The 13,410-nt window shown below is 35.3% G+C and overlaps 1 protein-coding gene across 3 annotated transcripts in view; it reads right to left on the bottom strand.

Moving 5' to 3' along the window:
- The window catches only part of LOC107071018 (neuroligin 1), a 56,137-nt gene extending 43,214 nt beyond the window's left edge, over window positions 1-12,923 (bottom strand). The window contains exons 1-3 of one of the 3 annotated variants that reach the window (XM_015329670.2): window positions 12,627-12,923; window positions 9,881-10,887; window positions 6,073-6,315 (exon numbers count right to left, since the gene is read on the bottom strand). In XM_015329670.2, coding sequence (XP_015185156.1) covers window positions 6,073-6,315; window positions 9,881-10,118 — 481 coding nt within the window. In that variant the 5' untranslated portion in view covers window positions 10,119-10,887; window positions 12,627-12,923. The other 2 variants (XM_015329673.2, XM_089176623.1) reach the window with 2 other exon arrangements.
- Window positions 12,924-13,410: the final 487 nt, after the last annotated feature.

Here is a 13,410-nt window from a genome sequence, read left to right as displayed (position 1 = left end):
TACGACTTTAAAGATATTTCCATTTTTTTATTATCAAAAGAAATTAAAGTATACGATGGAAAGAAGAGTTCCAGATATGCAGGATGTCCTGAAAACATTTTCAATAAAACATCAAAGTTTCTAGGAGTTAAAATCTTGGTTAGAATTTAAAGAGAAAACGAAAGGGGGAAGATCGAGGGGGAAGATCGAGGGGGAAGGAAGAATAATCGGATTTACGGGAAGCCGATCTAGATATTATCCTTCGTGGAATTTGTCGCGATACTATAGCAGCTCGCACACGAAGTAGTAGGCGTGACTCAGGGAAAACTCGAAAAACCCTTAAGGGCTCTAGCAAAGCGCTCGTTGCAGGGTACCTACTTCCACTTCAAATTTCTTATCCACGATGGATAAACTTGTTATGAATCGTCAACTTTTATCCTCGTACTATTATAGTAATGATAACTTTTCTCTTTCATCTATTTTTTTTTTATTTTTCATTATGTTCTCGTCAACAAGGTGTCGAGGGGTGACTTTTATCGATTATTTTCTCGATGAGTTACAAAGTAACTGGTCATTCTATTACAAAAGTCCTTTCTATAACGTAGAAAAATTGTTCTTCTTAAAATATTTTTATGTATTCCATGTGTGTAAATGTTATTTTGCAATGTCACGTATGCATATAGATGAATATATGCCAAGGATGTTACCTTAAAATGTAGGAAACGTTTTATATACTATATTTATATGCACGTAATGCATGCGTGATCTTACACATTCACTCGCGTGAGTTGAAAGTAAACGGTGAAAATGTTTCAGGACGAATGTTATTATTTTGAAATATAAAGACACGTGTAAGAGGTGGTTGGGTGGTAACATCGAGGATGTTTTAAAAAGAAAAAAAAAGAAAAGTAGAAGAAAGATAAGGGATTGGGAGGGAACGCATTCGCTTTTCGTCCGACGTAACAAAGCTAATTTGATTGCAACGTGTTCTCTAGAGTAAAGACTGAGCTAACAGGCACGAACTTCGTGACGATCTAAAATTCTTTCGTGAACGACGACCCGACGACTTTTTCCAACCACCCCCCACTACTTCTTCTTACTTTAGTTTTCCATTAGAAATTGATTTCCTCCTTGCCAATGGAAACGTAAAGAACCAACCGGTTATTCGTTTTCACGAAACTCTTCAAACTAATTTGAACGAAGGGCGATACGATCGTTGTTTAAATTTCCCAGAGAGCAATTAGAATTAATATCGTAATAAGGGCAATTTGAACAAGAGAGAAAGAGAGAGAGAGAGAGAGAGAAAGAAAAATATTGAAATGGGATTTCACGTTTGAAACTGGAAATCGTCGCCATTTGATTTTCCACGGTTGTGATTAATAGTAAATCAGTGCGTGGCGATCGGCCGAGAATAATAACCGGTGAGACGTGCCGGTAACACGCGCGACCTAGCACAGCTCGGTCAGATAACGTCGTTATCAGAACCATATGGGCGCCGCATTGCGCGTTGTCACATAAAACCAGAGAGTATGAGGGAGAGAGAGGGAATTAAACGAATAAAGATTATTTCAGAGAGAGAGAGAGAGAGAGAGAGAGAAATTCAAGCCAAAATACGTATTTATATTTCATTTTTCATTTTGTATTTTATATTCAATTTAATAAGACCCTATAGTTATAGTAGTAGTAATATAATACTTTGATTTGTAGAAATGTTTTAGGACAAACATTTTTCACGTTTAAGTTTGAACGAGGCAAACGCCTTGGTAAGCTATTTTTCAAATATATACACGGTACTCGCATGCGGTGTGCAATTTACAACTTTGACTTGAAACGTGGTCACGTGGAAGGAAAACTTCAGCAAACATTTCTACCTACTCTCATGTATTCTCCGTTGGCATCTTCGGCGGAAATGATTGAACTTTAAGAAAGCATCCGTTGAATGCGAGAGAACTGGAAAGAACCGATTCAAGGGATTTGTATTGATTCGTCAAGTAGAATTTAATCTATTGATAGTTATCCTTATTCTTGTAGATTGTGAGATTGTGCTTTATTCTTACAGATCATCAATTTTTAGCTCATATAAACTTACTCAGATATTACGTGAAATTTCATGTGTGTTTAAAAAATATATAATATGATAGCAATTAGCCTCATTTAGCTCATAAAATCAGTTATTCGTGGTCCCATTGGTAAAAGATATTAGAGCAGATGTATCGTAGGTTATTGGGTAGCCAAAAGTCAGTAGGGTTAACCGTACGCTTTTCGTTATTTCACTAAACGTCATCGCGGTTGTACAGTGTCCTACGTATGTTGCATATACGTACATAGATATAATGTTCACACATAGAATGAAATAGTCGAAATACATTTTGCGGCTACGTAATAATGCCGACACGCACCGATGTTATCGCCATAATTGTGGGCATATTTCGAGTTCTCTGTAACAAAGCTAGGTACTCCACAATCATTTTGCTACATCATCTGTGGTCAATTAGATTTTCATTATTGATCTTGGGATAAGATTTAGAATGTTTGTACAAAAATATCAACAGAAAAGAAGATAATAAAATAGAACGTTTTATCATTTTTCTATTATATATATATAAAACGATTTATAGGAACGTACACAACGCGCGCACACACACACACACACACATTGGGCTGAAAATCTCTAGACTTTAATAGCAACGTCAACTTTTATTATTACATAAGACAATTCTCACGTCGTATCGTTTTTTCTCTTTTTCTTTCAATCCTGCTACAAAATGGTGGTTTCATCTTTATCCTGAAGAGAACTTGAAGGGTATACGGATCTCATTCTCACGATCCTTTAAAAGAAGTGCAATCTTAAAGAGAAAAAAAGATAGACAGAAAGAGAGAAAGATTGATTAAAATCTTTAAACGACGAAAAGCCCGTACAAGAAGTAACGCTTTAAAGAAGTCTTAAGAAGACCACAAGCTTTCGAAGATTTTTCTATTTCACTGACTACTGTGCAGCTATCGATATTTATATTAAATTATTATATTGTATTAATATTTTATCACAATCAATACTGTAAAGTATTATATGATAATAGAAAGAATGATTTTTTCTTGATAATGGATGAAGAATTTTATCGTTCAATAAACCGAAAGGTTATCATTCATATCTATACATACTTATCAATATTTACGGATACTTTTCAACATATTCAATAGCCGTGCATGCACTTTTCCATAACATCAATAAATATTGAAAAATATCGAGGCTATCGATAGCGGTATGTAATCGATATTTATCGACGGAGTTCCACCGATAAAAGGTTAAAACCCTGGCTGAGAAAGAAATAAGATGGAAGGAAAAGAGAGAGAAAGACGATAGTTCGAATCAGCCCTTGAACACACGTAACGTCAGACTGCTGTAGAATGGCGTAAATACATGATGCTGTAAATTCTGTCTCGTGGTAAGATTTATACGACGTTGCTGCTAAGGTATACAGGTAGATCGCGTATTAATGAATTTCCCGATATTTTCCGAAGGGCGTCTGAGATGCCTCGAACAAGTGAAAAGCGGCTTTTCCTTTTTCTCTCATCCCCTTCCTCTACACCTTTTCTACCATCCAATATTTAAGAGGGCGCATATATCTTCCGCGAAACAGCCCCTTTAACCCGTGGCTGGACACTTCCAATTTATTTGCAACGTCGGAGCATCTTTCATCGCGATTCTCCTACTTTCTTCTTCTTCTTCTTCTTCTTCTTCTTTTCTCTCTTCGTTTCATCGTATATAACACACACGTTTGCTCTCCAACGGAAGAGACGAATGAGTTCTGTTTACCGACGTCGAATTAAATTATTCCAAGGTTTTCTCCCAACCACACCCCCTTTTGCAAACTGCATCTTCTTCCACGCGGAATTATCCCGTCATCTCGGCAATTTCGAAAGTCGTCTACCTCCTACGAAAGATCTCTCTCTTACTTTAAAACGGAAGAAAGAAAATTCCCTGGTTAAAACCACAACTCGACGAGGCTCGATAAATGCGCGTAAGATATAACCCAGCTGATTCTAACTTGTATCTATCTTTTTCTTATCTTCCTTTTCCTTCTTTTAACTTGTTTTCTTTTTTATTTCTCTCTTTAAACTGCTCGAAATTAATTTCAAGAAAGTTTTCAACGTGGATGAAAGTTTATTTTAAATACCGATACGAAATATTCTGTATTCAATTATTAAGATTATGAAATTAAAGGGTTGGGGGTTATTTAATGTAGACGACAAATATTTGTTAAGTTTCGTGAAGAAAATACGATGATCTTTTGAACATATCACATCTTGATTTGAACGTAAGACTACTCTCGCCGCTAATTGGCAATTCGCCTTGCCACAGTAGACTACCTTTAATTAGATCCTTTTAGAATTGTAGAGAGAGAAAGAACGAAGTGGAATGAGAAAAATGAAAGCGTAGCAACCGATATCGACACTCTTAATGCTTCCTATAATTACCGATAAAAGCCCAGAGCCCAGAGACCTCGGTCGAGCCCTTTACGTAAATGAAAATCGATTCGCGAAGTAGGCAGACGTATCTATTGCGGCTACCAGCATCTCTTCTCTATGTGTTTTGCTTTTTTTCCCTATTTTTTTTTCTATTTTTTTTTTTTTAATTTTTCATCTTTTGAAGATACGACCCACGAACCACGGGGATCGTGAGTGAAGCTCGTCTAGGCGAGCACCCACCACAGAGCATCGATGCATTCCCTTTTTCGATCATCCAGCTACGATCCCTTCTTCTCCCTTCTTCCCTTATCCTTCAACCATATGAATACGAATACGGCAACCATAAAACTACCGGTTTCGTGTCGATATTTCGATGGAGAATTTGTTCATGTTGCAATGACAACGAAGAATGGCGAACATATATGTCCGACTGGTGCATATAAATATTGCAAAATCCATGTTGATAACTGTAATATTCGTTAAGGTTTGGTCGTACGTGTTGGAGTAGACTATAACGTTCAAATGAATAATTGTAGATGAAAACACGTATGTTCTTTAATGGCAAATAAATTGTTGAAAAATACGTATGTATATATTTTATATCGATCGATAAGAGAAGAAAAATGATCGCTTATTATCGCGTTTTAATAGAAGACAAGCAGAGATCCTTGGAAATAATTAGGGCGAATTTTGTCGAACGCGGTAAGCATAAAGTACACGGTAATTACCCTAAAGTGCATTCTCCATGAGAACGCCCGTCGAGCACGTTCACGCGTTCCCCGTTAAAATGGCGCATTAAGTTTTATTTAAATGTGCCGGTTGCAACCGGTGACTGCAGCGGTTGCATCTTGTCGGAAGGGCATGCGTTATCATCGAATAACAATTAATACTAAATATTTAAACCTGACTTGCATTGATCCCTTTAAAGCAACACAGAACTATTCTAAGAAGTCTAACATTGAATGATTTAATATTTAGAATAATTATTGATAAAATTGAAATTGTTATAATTGGGGTTACGGCTCGTTATTCAATGAATGCATTGTGATTCCGATTTTGTTTGAATTTGCAACACCAAAGCTGTGCATTTTCATGGTCGACTTACCAAGTTGCCGTATATACCAAGTTAATTCGCGTAATACCATAACATTCCGCTTCATCGATTACAAACGAGAAAATAATTTGCTACTAAGGCCTTCGATTTTACTTCTTTGATATAAATGGGGAGGGAATTTGAGAATAGTGAGAGAAAAGTAGGCGCGCGCGCTCGGTTCGAGAGATACCTTTATTAATCGCAACGCTTTCGAGACCGCATAGATTCGGGATTAAGTTAATCTACGGAAAAGTTTCATAAGCGATGATTAATGCTCAAGCTCTTATCTCTTTCACGCAGAATAAAACGAGCCCTTACGTTTCTTAAAACAGTTGAGCTTTTCTTTTTTATCCAGGTAGGGTGAAAAATAAATGCTTTGATTATGAGATGAAATTATTATTTCAATTAATTCGAGATAGATAGATAGTTTGATTTTTAATATTTGATGTTAGATATACTTGCATATTGATTTGAGCGAGATTTGTAAGTTTAACTTTGAGGAATGCATTGGAGATGGCAAGGAAAGAACTTACCCTCTGGTTGATGGGGTGCATAGATGTTAAGATAGAGACAATCCTCATTCTGGTTCTTGAGATACTGCAAGTGCCTCTCGAGATACTCATAGCGTGCTGGTTTCACCTCGTCAGTAAGATTCGGTAGTACTTGTGGGCAAACGGGAGCGAATTCCACTGACTGTCGTACTCCTCTCCAGGGTTGCGGTGATCTCGGTGGTGTGAACCTTAGCGAACCAACTGGAGGCTCGGCATATGGGACTCCTGAAACATAGTTGCACAGTTTAGTTTCGACACTTTCAACTTGTCGATTTGTCAGCATTGCTATCTAACATCCCATCAAACCGATTAATTCATGATTCTCTCTCTCTCTATCTATTTCTATTTCTGTTTCCGTCTATCTACCTTCCTTTTCGATTCATTCTCAAACGTATTTTTTGTGATCGATTAAAAAGCTAGTAAAAGTAGACATCTCGTTCTCGATCGAGTGAATTTCAAACGAGCGAAATTGTTTCCTACACGTGTGGAACGATATGGAAAAAAATAATCTATCACGGCATCGATATCGCGTTTTATTCGCGAGAACGATTACAACGTTTCGTTTCATCGATACGAATAATTATAATTGTAGATAGATATTGCATTGGTACAAATGAAAAATATCAATCTTTTTTACATTTGATATTATTTTTTCAAAGACTTTTTGTTTCTATCAATTAAAATCAATTAGAACGGTTTAAACGAGTCTTTGCTTATTTTTATTGTTAATCAAATCAATTTTGTATAATTATTCGTCGTTTTTCCATCTTGAAAGAATATTCTTTTCCTTCTTTTATATACGTAGTGTTGTTCTTTATATAAGTAAATAAGAGACCCCAGACACTGTGTGCAGTAAATTTGAGTCGAGGAACGTGATAATCGTTCCCACGCGTCGTAACCCATGATTAATTTCTTCCTATGAATCGTCTACAGATTTAAACTTGAAATTCTCCCAGAGAAAGAAGGAATAATTGTGCAACGTGATAATCGATAACGTTTCTTTCTTTTTTTTTTTTTTTTATTTATACGGAAGAATGTGTTATACTTTAGTTTGTACGCAAACGTCGAATCGAAAGCTTATTGGTATCTCCGATCGATAGATCGTCCAGCAAACCGACTTTATCGTGACGATGAATTTTTCATGTCTCAATGCACCGCGAAGAGCTGCTCTGTGGCAGAATTCGGACACGTTTGAATAATGGTCGGCCGGAGGCGTCGTTACTTCGTGATTTACCGGCAAATAAATATCTGCTACTTCGTTTTGTTGGCTCGTAATACAAAAAGCAAATAAAGGTAAACGAACTTGATTATTCGCTTGAAATTACATGGGCCCGCGAGACTCGTATTTTCATTGAAAAAGACAAATAATCTTCTTGAAATGTGTCAGCTTGATTGTTTCCGAATGATGCATCTCGATGTTTAAAAACGTGCATAGATATATATATTTTTATTTATTTTAAAACAATTTGTCAAAAGAAATTAGACTCGTTTTACAGACTTACATATATATAGATATATAGGCTTGGAAGAACACATTGTAATTGCATTCTAGACACCAACTTAAACTACAACGAGAGGAGATTCCCGATAGATCATGCTTTTGTGAAATTCACTTTGGTGATGGTAGAGTTTCCCCTTGTTGTTTGTGAAAGTTCAAGTATTTTCCATCGAAACTTCAAATTCACTCGGGAAATTAAAAACGCCTACGAATGTGGTACGGTCCGAGCCGAATGAGTCGCTTAAAATACACGCGTAACTTCTATCGTATAACTATTTTCTTTGTAAAAGTCATTCGATCGAATAAATATTTTCCAAATGGAAAATACATTCTTATTGTTCTTTTCGGTCGTTAAGAGCAATTAATAATTTAACAAAATATCGTATAATATTTATATTATTCGTAATTATTTCCAGTATATCTAATTAACTTTGCAATATGTGTGGTAACGACACAGTTTTTACGGGGTATTCCTATTCGGTCTGCATACGAATATTTACATAGGTAGATACATATTTACGTAAAATAAAATGTCCAATTCTCTCTCTCTCTCTCTCTCTTCCTTGCATACCCATAAAAGTACATATATTCTTATGAACATTTTACAATATTGTATTATCGATTTACCAATATATACACGTAGTATAAATTAACACGTAATGTAACGTTAATCTCGTTTATTTTATTGATTCATTTGAAACTTAAATAATCGTGTCGATTGAAATGAAATTGAATAGTTTTTATATTATCTTTGATTAAACAAAAAACAAAGATTTTGATCAGAATCGTTTTCGTTCAATTTCAGCTCGTTTAAAACTCTTCCTCTATGTGTCTCACAGCAGAGGATACACAATGGTACTTCCGGGATGTCCCAGATTTCATTCTTTTTCGAAATGAAAAATTTTCGCTAGAAAAAACTTATTGATTTCGCATAAAGGACACGAACCAGCAGCTTTTGTTGAAGTTTTCGATTCGTGCGTGTTACTTTTAAAAGCATTTACTCTTACTCTCTCTCTCTCTCTCTCTCTCTCTCTCTCTCTCTCTCTTGTCTCTCTTTCTTGATCTTTTTCTTAAGAGAGACACCAGAAGATGGAAGCAGAGAGTATCTATTCCCGAAACACCAAGGACGCTTCTTCTTTTGGATCCTTCAACGTATCGGAATTCTCAAAGCCATGCGGATACGTTGATCAAACGCGGGAGGTCGCTCATGGAAAGTTTCGCCTTCCAAGCGAACTTCTCTTTAACGGCGTATCGAATCCCATCGGAGAGAGATCCTGATTGCTAAAAGAGAAAGAGAGAGAGAGAGTGAGAGAGAGAGAGAGAGAGAGAGAGAAGGAGAAAACTATTGCGAAACTCTACGATTACGATCCTCTCACCGCGAGCCGAATTTAACTTCCATCCTTCTCGCAAGAAGCTTTCGTGGAATTTCAAAGAGCATAAAAAGTACATCCTCCTCATCCTTTTTCTTTTTTTCTTTTTTTCTTTTTTTCTTTTTTTTTTTTTACTTTGACGATTTAAACGTTATGTCGAATCTCAACTTGGCAGAGTTGCTTGATCTATCTATCTATCTATAATATTTGAAGGATCCGAAAGAAAAGCATTATTTTTAGATGGTCTGGTTTTGGTTTAGAAGCGCGCATTTTTTAATAAAACTTTGGGCACACATTTTTCAGAATTTTCGGAGAGGTCAATGGAAAAGTCTAACGTTTTTTCTCCTACGTCTATTAAAATACTCTGTGCTATTGGAATTGTGAATATTCTATCAATGACGAACGACTTTGACTATGTATGTAGTCGGAGGTATATTCGTATCAACATGGTTCATAGAATATATCGTCTTTTGACGACGGGAAACGCCGCTGTTTCTTCTAGTTTATCCGTTATATGCGATAAGCAGAACGCGATTCTCGATTGCTATCGGTATGTATAAGAATGTAGAGCTTTCAAGGATATTGTCGGGTTTAAAGGAACTTTTCCAAGCTGATACACATTGAAGAGATCTTCGAAACATAGAGGCTATCTTTACGATTCGATATTACGAAATACGAGTATGTATATTAAATATTATGATATAGTAACTTCCTTTTTCTTTACGACTTTTGTTATATAGCTTGTATAAAAAAAAATTGTACAAATTGTAATACTATTTATAAATGTAGATTGCACAACGTGATTAATTAAATGAGAGAGTAGAAACGTTAAATTAGTAGAAAACAGGATGGAAGAATTGTTCTTCGTAGAAACGTTTAATGGAAATGAGAATTTCGATTTGTGGCATGCAATTACACTTACCGAGAAAAACGTCGACCAATTGAAGATCGTGATTGGTTCTCGGTTTGATCACGGTTCCTCGTAATCGACCTTGTTTGATTTTAACATCTTTCGTCACGTGTTCCATGCTTTCTTGATGATACCTCGGATAATTGATGTAAGGTGCACGAGTTTCACGTGATTCACGATGTTCCGTCAGAATTTGCGTGCAAGCTAAAAGCACGAAGCCAACCAACTCCAAACGAAGCATCTTCGACATTTGTTTTAACTGTTTATCTTTGAATTTACTTAACCGATCTATTAATTACGTCTAAATTGATTAACACTAATTTATTCATTAAGCTAATAATAAAAGCAAATAAAGCACTTTTCGTATCAACGTTAACGTGGAAACTCCTCCTACGTGCGGTCGTCGACGAACGATATAAAAGTATATTTATTTTTAGAACGTTGAATCTTTACGTTTCCGGAACACAGGAAGTCTCTCCAATACGTGCTGCATTTAAATTCAACGTACTCGCTACAATCTAAATAATATATAAATGCTGATGGTGATTTACACCATTTTTATAGTTTATTTCAATCCTTTTATCAATTGAAAATTCCAATCACAGATTTTATTGCAACAAAATCGAAACACTTTCTTCGTATCCAGCATCATTATTCTTCTTTGTCTTATTCTCCACTCACTCAGTTTAGTTTGTTTGTCTATTTTTAATATCGATATCACAAAAAATAAATGAAATCCAAATCACGCGGTACTTTTGATGTGAGATGATTTCGACGAGAAAAAAGTCACGAGACTTAAAAACACACGTTGTTTGAAAAGTTGAAAACGTTTGTGCGTTCTTATGGTTCGAAAATACGACCTTATTCTCTCTCTCTCTCTCTCTCTCTCTCTCTCTCTCTCTCTTTTCTCTCTCTGAAGGATATTCTTGGCGACGGTACAAACAAGGGTGAACGCACGTACGCGTTGCTCCATACGCGGGGAAAAGGAACACCACTCGAACGCCTACTCTATTTTCGAACTAAAATACATATAAACGGGGTCCACTATCTCCTCTATATTTGTGCATGCGTATGTGTATGTATTTTCACCATCTCTTTCTCTCTCTCTTTCTCTCTCTCTCTCTCTCTCTCTATCTCTTAAAACTCATACTCAAAACTTCCTACCAGCGATATCTTTTCGAACGATCAACGAATAACTTCATCCTTCGAATTTACGCTCCACTTACGAGCTTCGAAAACGACTTTCTTTCGAAATTCAACCCGTAAATGTCTAACTCTTCTTTATTTTTTTTGTTCCTCCTTTTTTCTTTCTTTCTTTCTTTCTTTCTTTCTTTCTTTCTTTACCTCGCCTTTAAACAAGATCGTATTTCCCTCCTCTTCTATACGAACTTCGATTTTCCGATAGAGAACACTTTCGTGAAAATTCGAAAATTTCGAGCTTACATACGGTATACACGGTCCATTGAATCTAACTTATTAGAATAGAATCGCAACAAATCGGAGAAGAAAGCGTAGTTTTATTTTTCAAAAACTATTGTGTAATAAATAACGAAACGTGTTTTTTTTTTTTTTTTTAAGTGAAAATTTCTTTAGAATCAGGGTGATTTGAAAATCGTCAAACGGAAGAACGTGAAACCGATGAAACAAAAATTATTAATTAATTAATTAATCTTAGGTAATTATCTTAATTATCTAGGTTCTGTGTAGGGTTCTTTCAATAGATGGCACTGTATTACAATTCAATTATTTCGAAGCTTGGTTTTCTTTGAAGGTTTCACTTCTACCATGTGTGTGATTTGCACACATCTGTTTTTTTTTCTTTTTTTTTTCTAAAGAATTCATTCGTAAATATTTTCGTAGATATTTATAAGAGGAAGTTTTAAATGATGATAATGTGTTTCAACCTTAATATTATACATTTGATTTAATCGAATAACGTTAAATACTTATTAATGTTAAAACGATGATGATATAGGGATGTTGTTGCGTTACATGATATACATACATTGATACAGATCCACGAACAGAGACACAAACCAAGTACGCAATTTTAATGACGTACTAATTACGGAATATATACCGATTTTAATTTCCGGTTTAGTTTGATATCGTCTTTCGCGTATACGTGCATACATCGATAACTCAGCAAGTAAGTACAGATAGGTAGTATTCTGAATATAGCCGAATGCAATTTCCAAGTTAGGAATGACGTTAAGCGTTGCCTAGCAAACTTCCAAAACGTTCGCGTTAAATTTCCTCTCTCTTTTCTCTCTATCATTCTCGTAGAAAGAGAGGAAAATGAGTAAAGGAGGAGATCGACGATCCTAACTGAGAAACTACATTTATCCAAATATTTATTTCTCGATATTTAACGTAAAAATCATAACTTAAATCTACCACTTATTACTCTATGAGTTAAACATTGTCATAAATTCAACAATATTTTTCATCTTTATTTATTTCATTTATTTTTATTTTTTATTCTTACGAATGCGTTCAATAATTTTTCCCCGATGAAAAATCTGATGAGGAGTAAAAACGTCGCGTTATTTTTAAACTTCAAATCTAACGAGAAATGCAACGGGATTCGATATGAACGTCGAAAATAGAGAAAGCATCGATCAAATTCTTGTGTGCTCTTAGAAATTCTCGTCTCGTTTTATAGAAGGTACAATTTTGAATTTGCTTAGTTAAGAAATGACTCTAAAACAATCATTTTAGTTCATACGTATATTTTCAAATAGACTTTTACACATACCACATGCACAAATACGTATTCAGAAGATACGAAAATGAGTAAAAAATTCTCCGCAGATGTTAACGTTCACATTAACGTATATCTTTTTCATCTGATTTTCTTGAGAGCTTCTTCCACTGGCAACAACAGACAAAACAACGTTTCACGTTCAGAAATGCCGTTATTTCTTGCAAATGAAAATTAAATAAAAATGTAAAGTTATAAAAAGACAATTCGATTGAATGATTTTCGATTGTTAAAACACACGGTTAATTCTTTTATGATTTTGTATCTTCCAGCAAATTCGTGTCCGTGGTGTCTCGGCAACGCGGCGGAACTAAGGTCGTAAAGGGGTGAGGGTGAGGGTGAGGGTGCGGAGAGCTTTTCTAAAATTAAATCGAGAACATTTCGAGGACGAGCAGCGCCGTCGACCGGCCAACTAAACTCTCCCCACGTTAGTCTTCCAATTTTTATTTTTAACAGAGTTTAGCGTGCCGACGAACGCAAGTTCCGCTTACGTATTAATACATATTTATACGTGTGTTTCTATTCATCTACATTTACCAACAAACAACGATTGATAATGATACCACAATTTCTCTTCTCTTCTCTTCTCGTAGCTTTATTTATATTTATTCATTTATATTTCATTTTTCATATATACAATGACACGAAATTTATTTCATCGCGGTAAAAAAAAAAAAAAACATTATCAAAACTTTTTCCCTACGTAAATGGTTTCATCTCTCTTTAGAGAGTCCAACGAACCGGAAAAATAGTGTTCCAATTTTGCTATACATAGAAA

Source organism: Polistes dominula, unplaced genomic scaffold, assembly GCF_049000335.1.
Source record: "Polistes dominula isolate Pdom_NZ unplaced genomic scaffold, Pdom_raw_medaka contig_80, whole genome shotgun sequence".
In the NCBI taxonomy this organism is placed as follows: Eukaryota; Metazoa; Arthropoda; class Insecta; order Hymenoptera; family Vespidae; genus Polistes; species Polistes dominula.
Note: the sequence above shows the minus strand (reverse complement) of the source record. Positions and strands in the feature narration are given on the sequence as shown.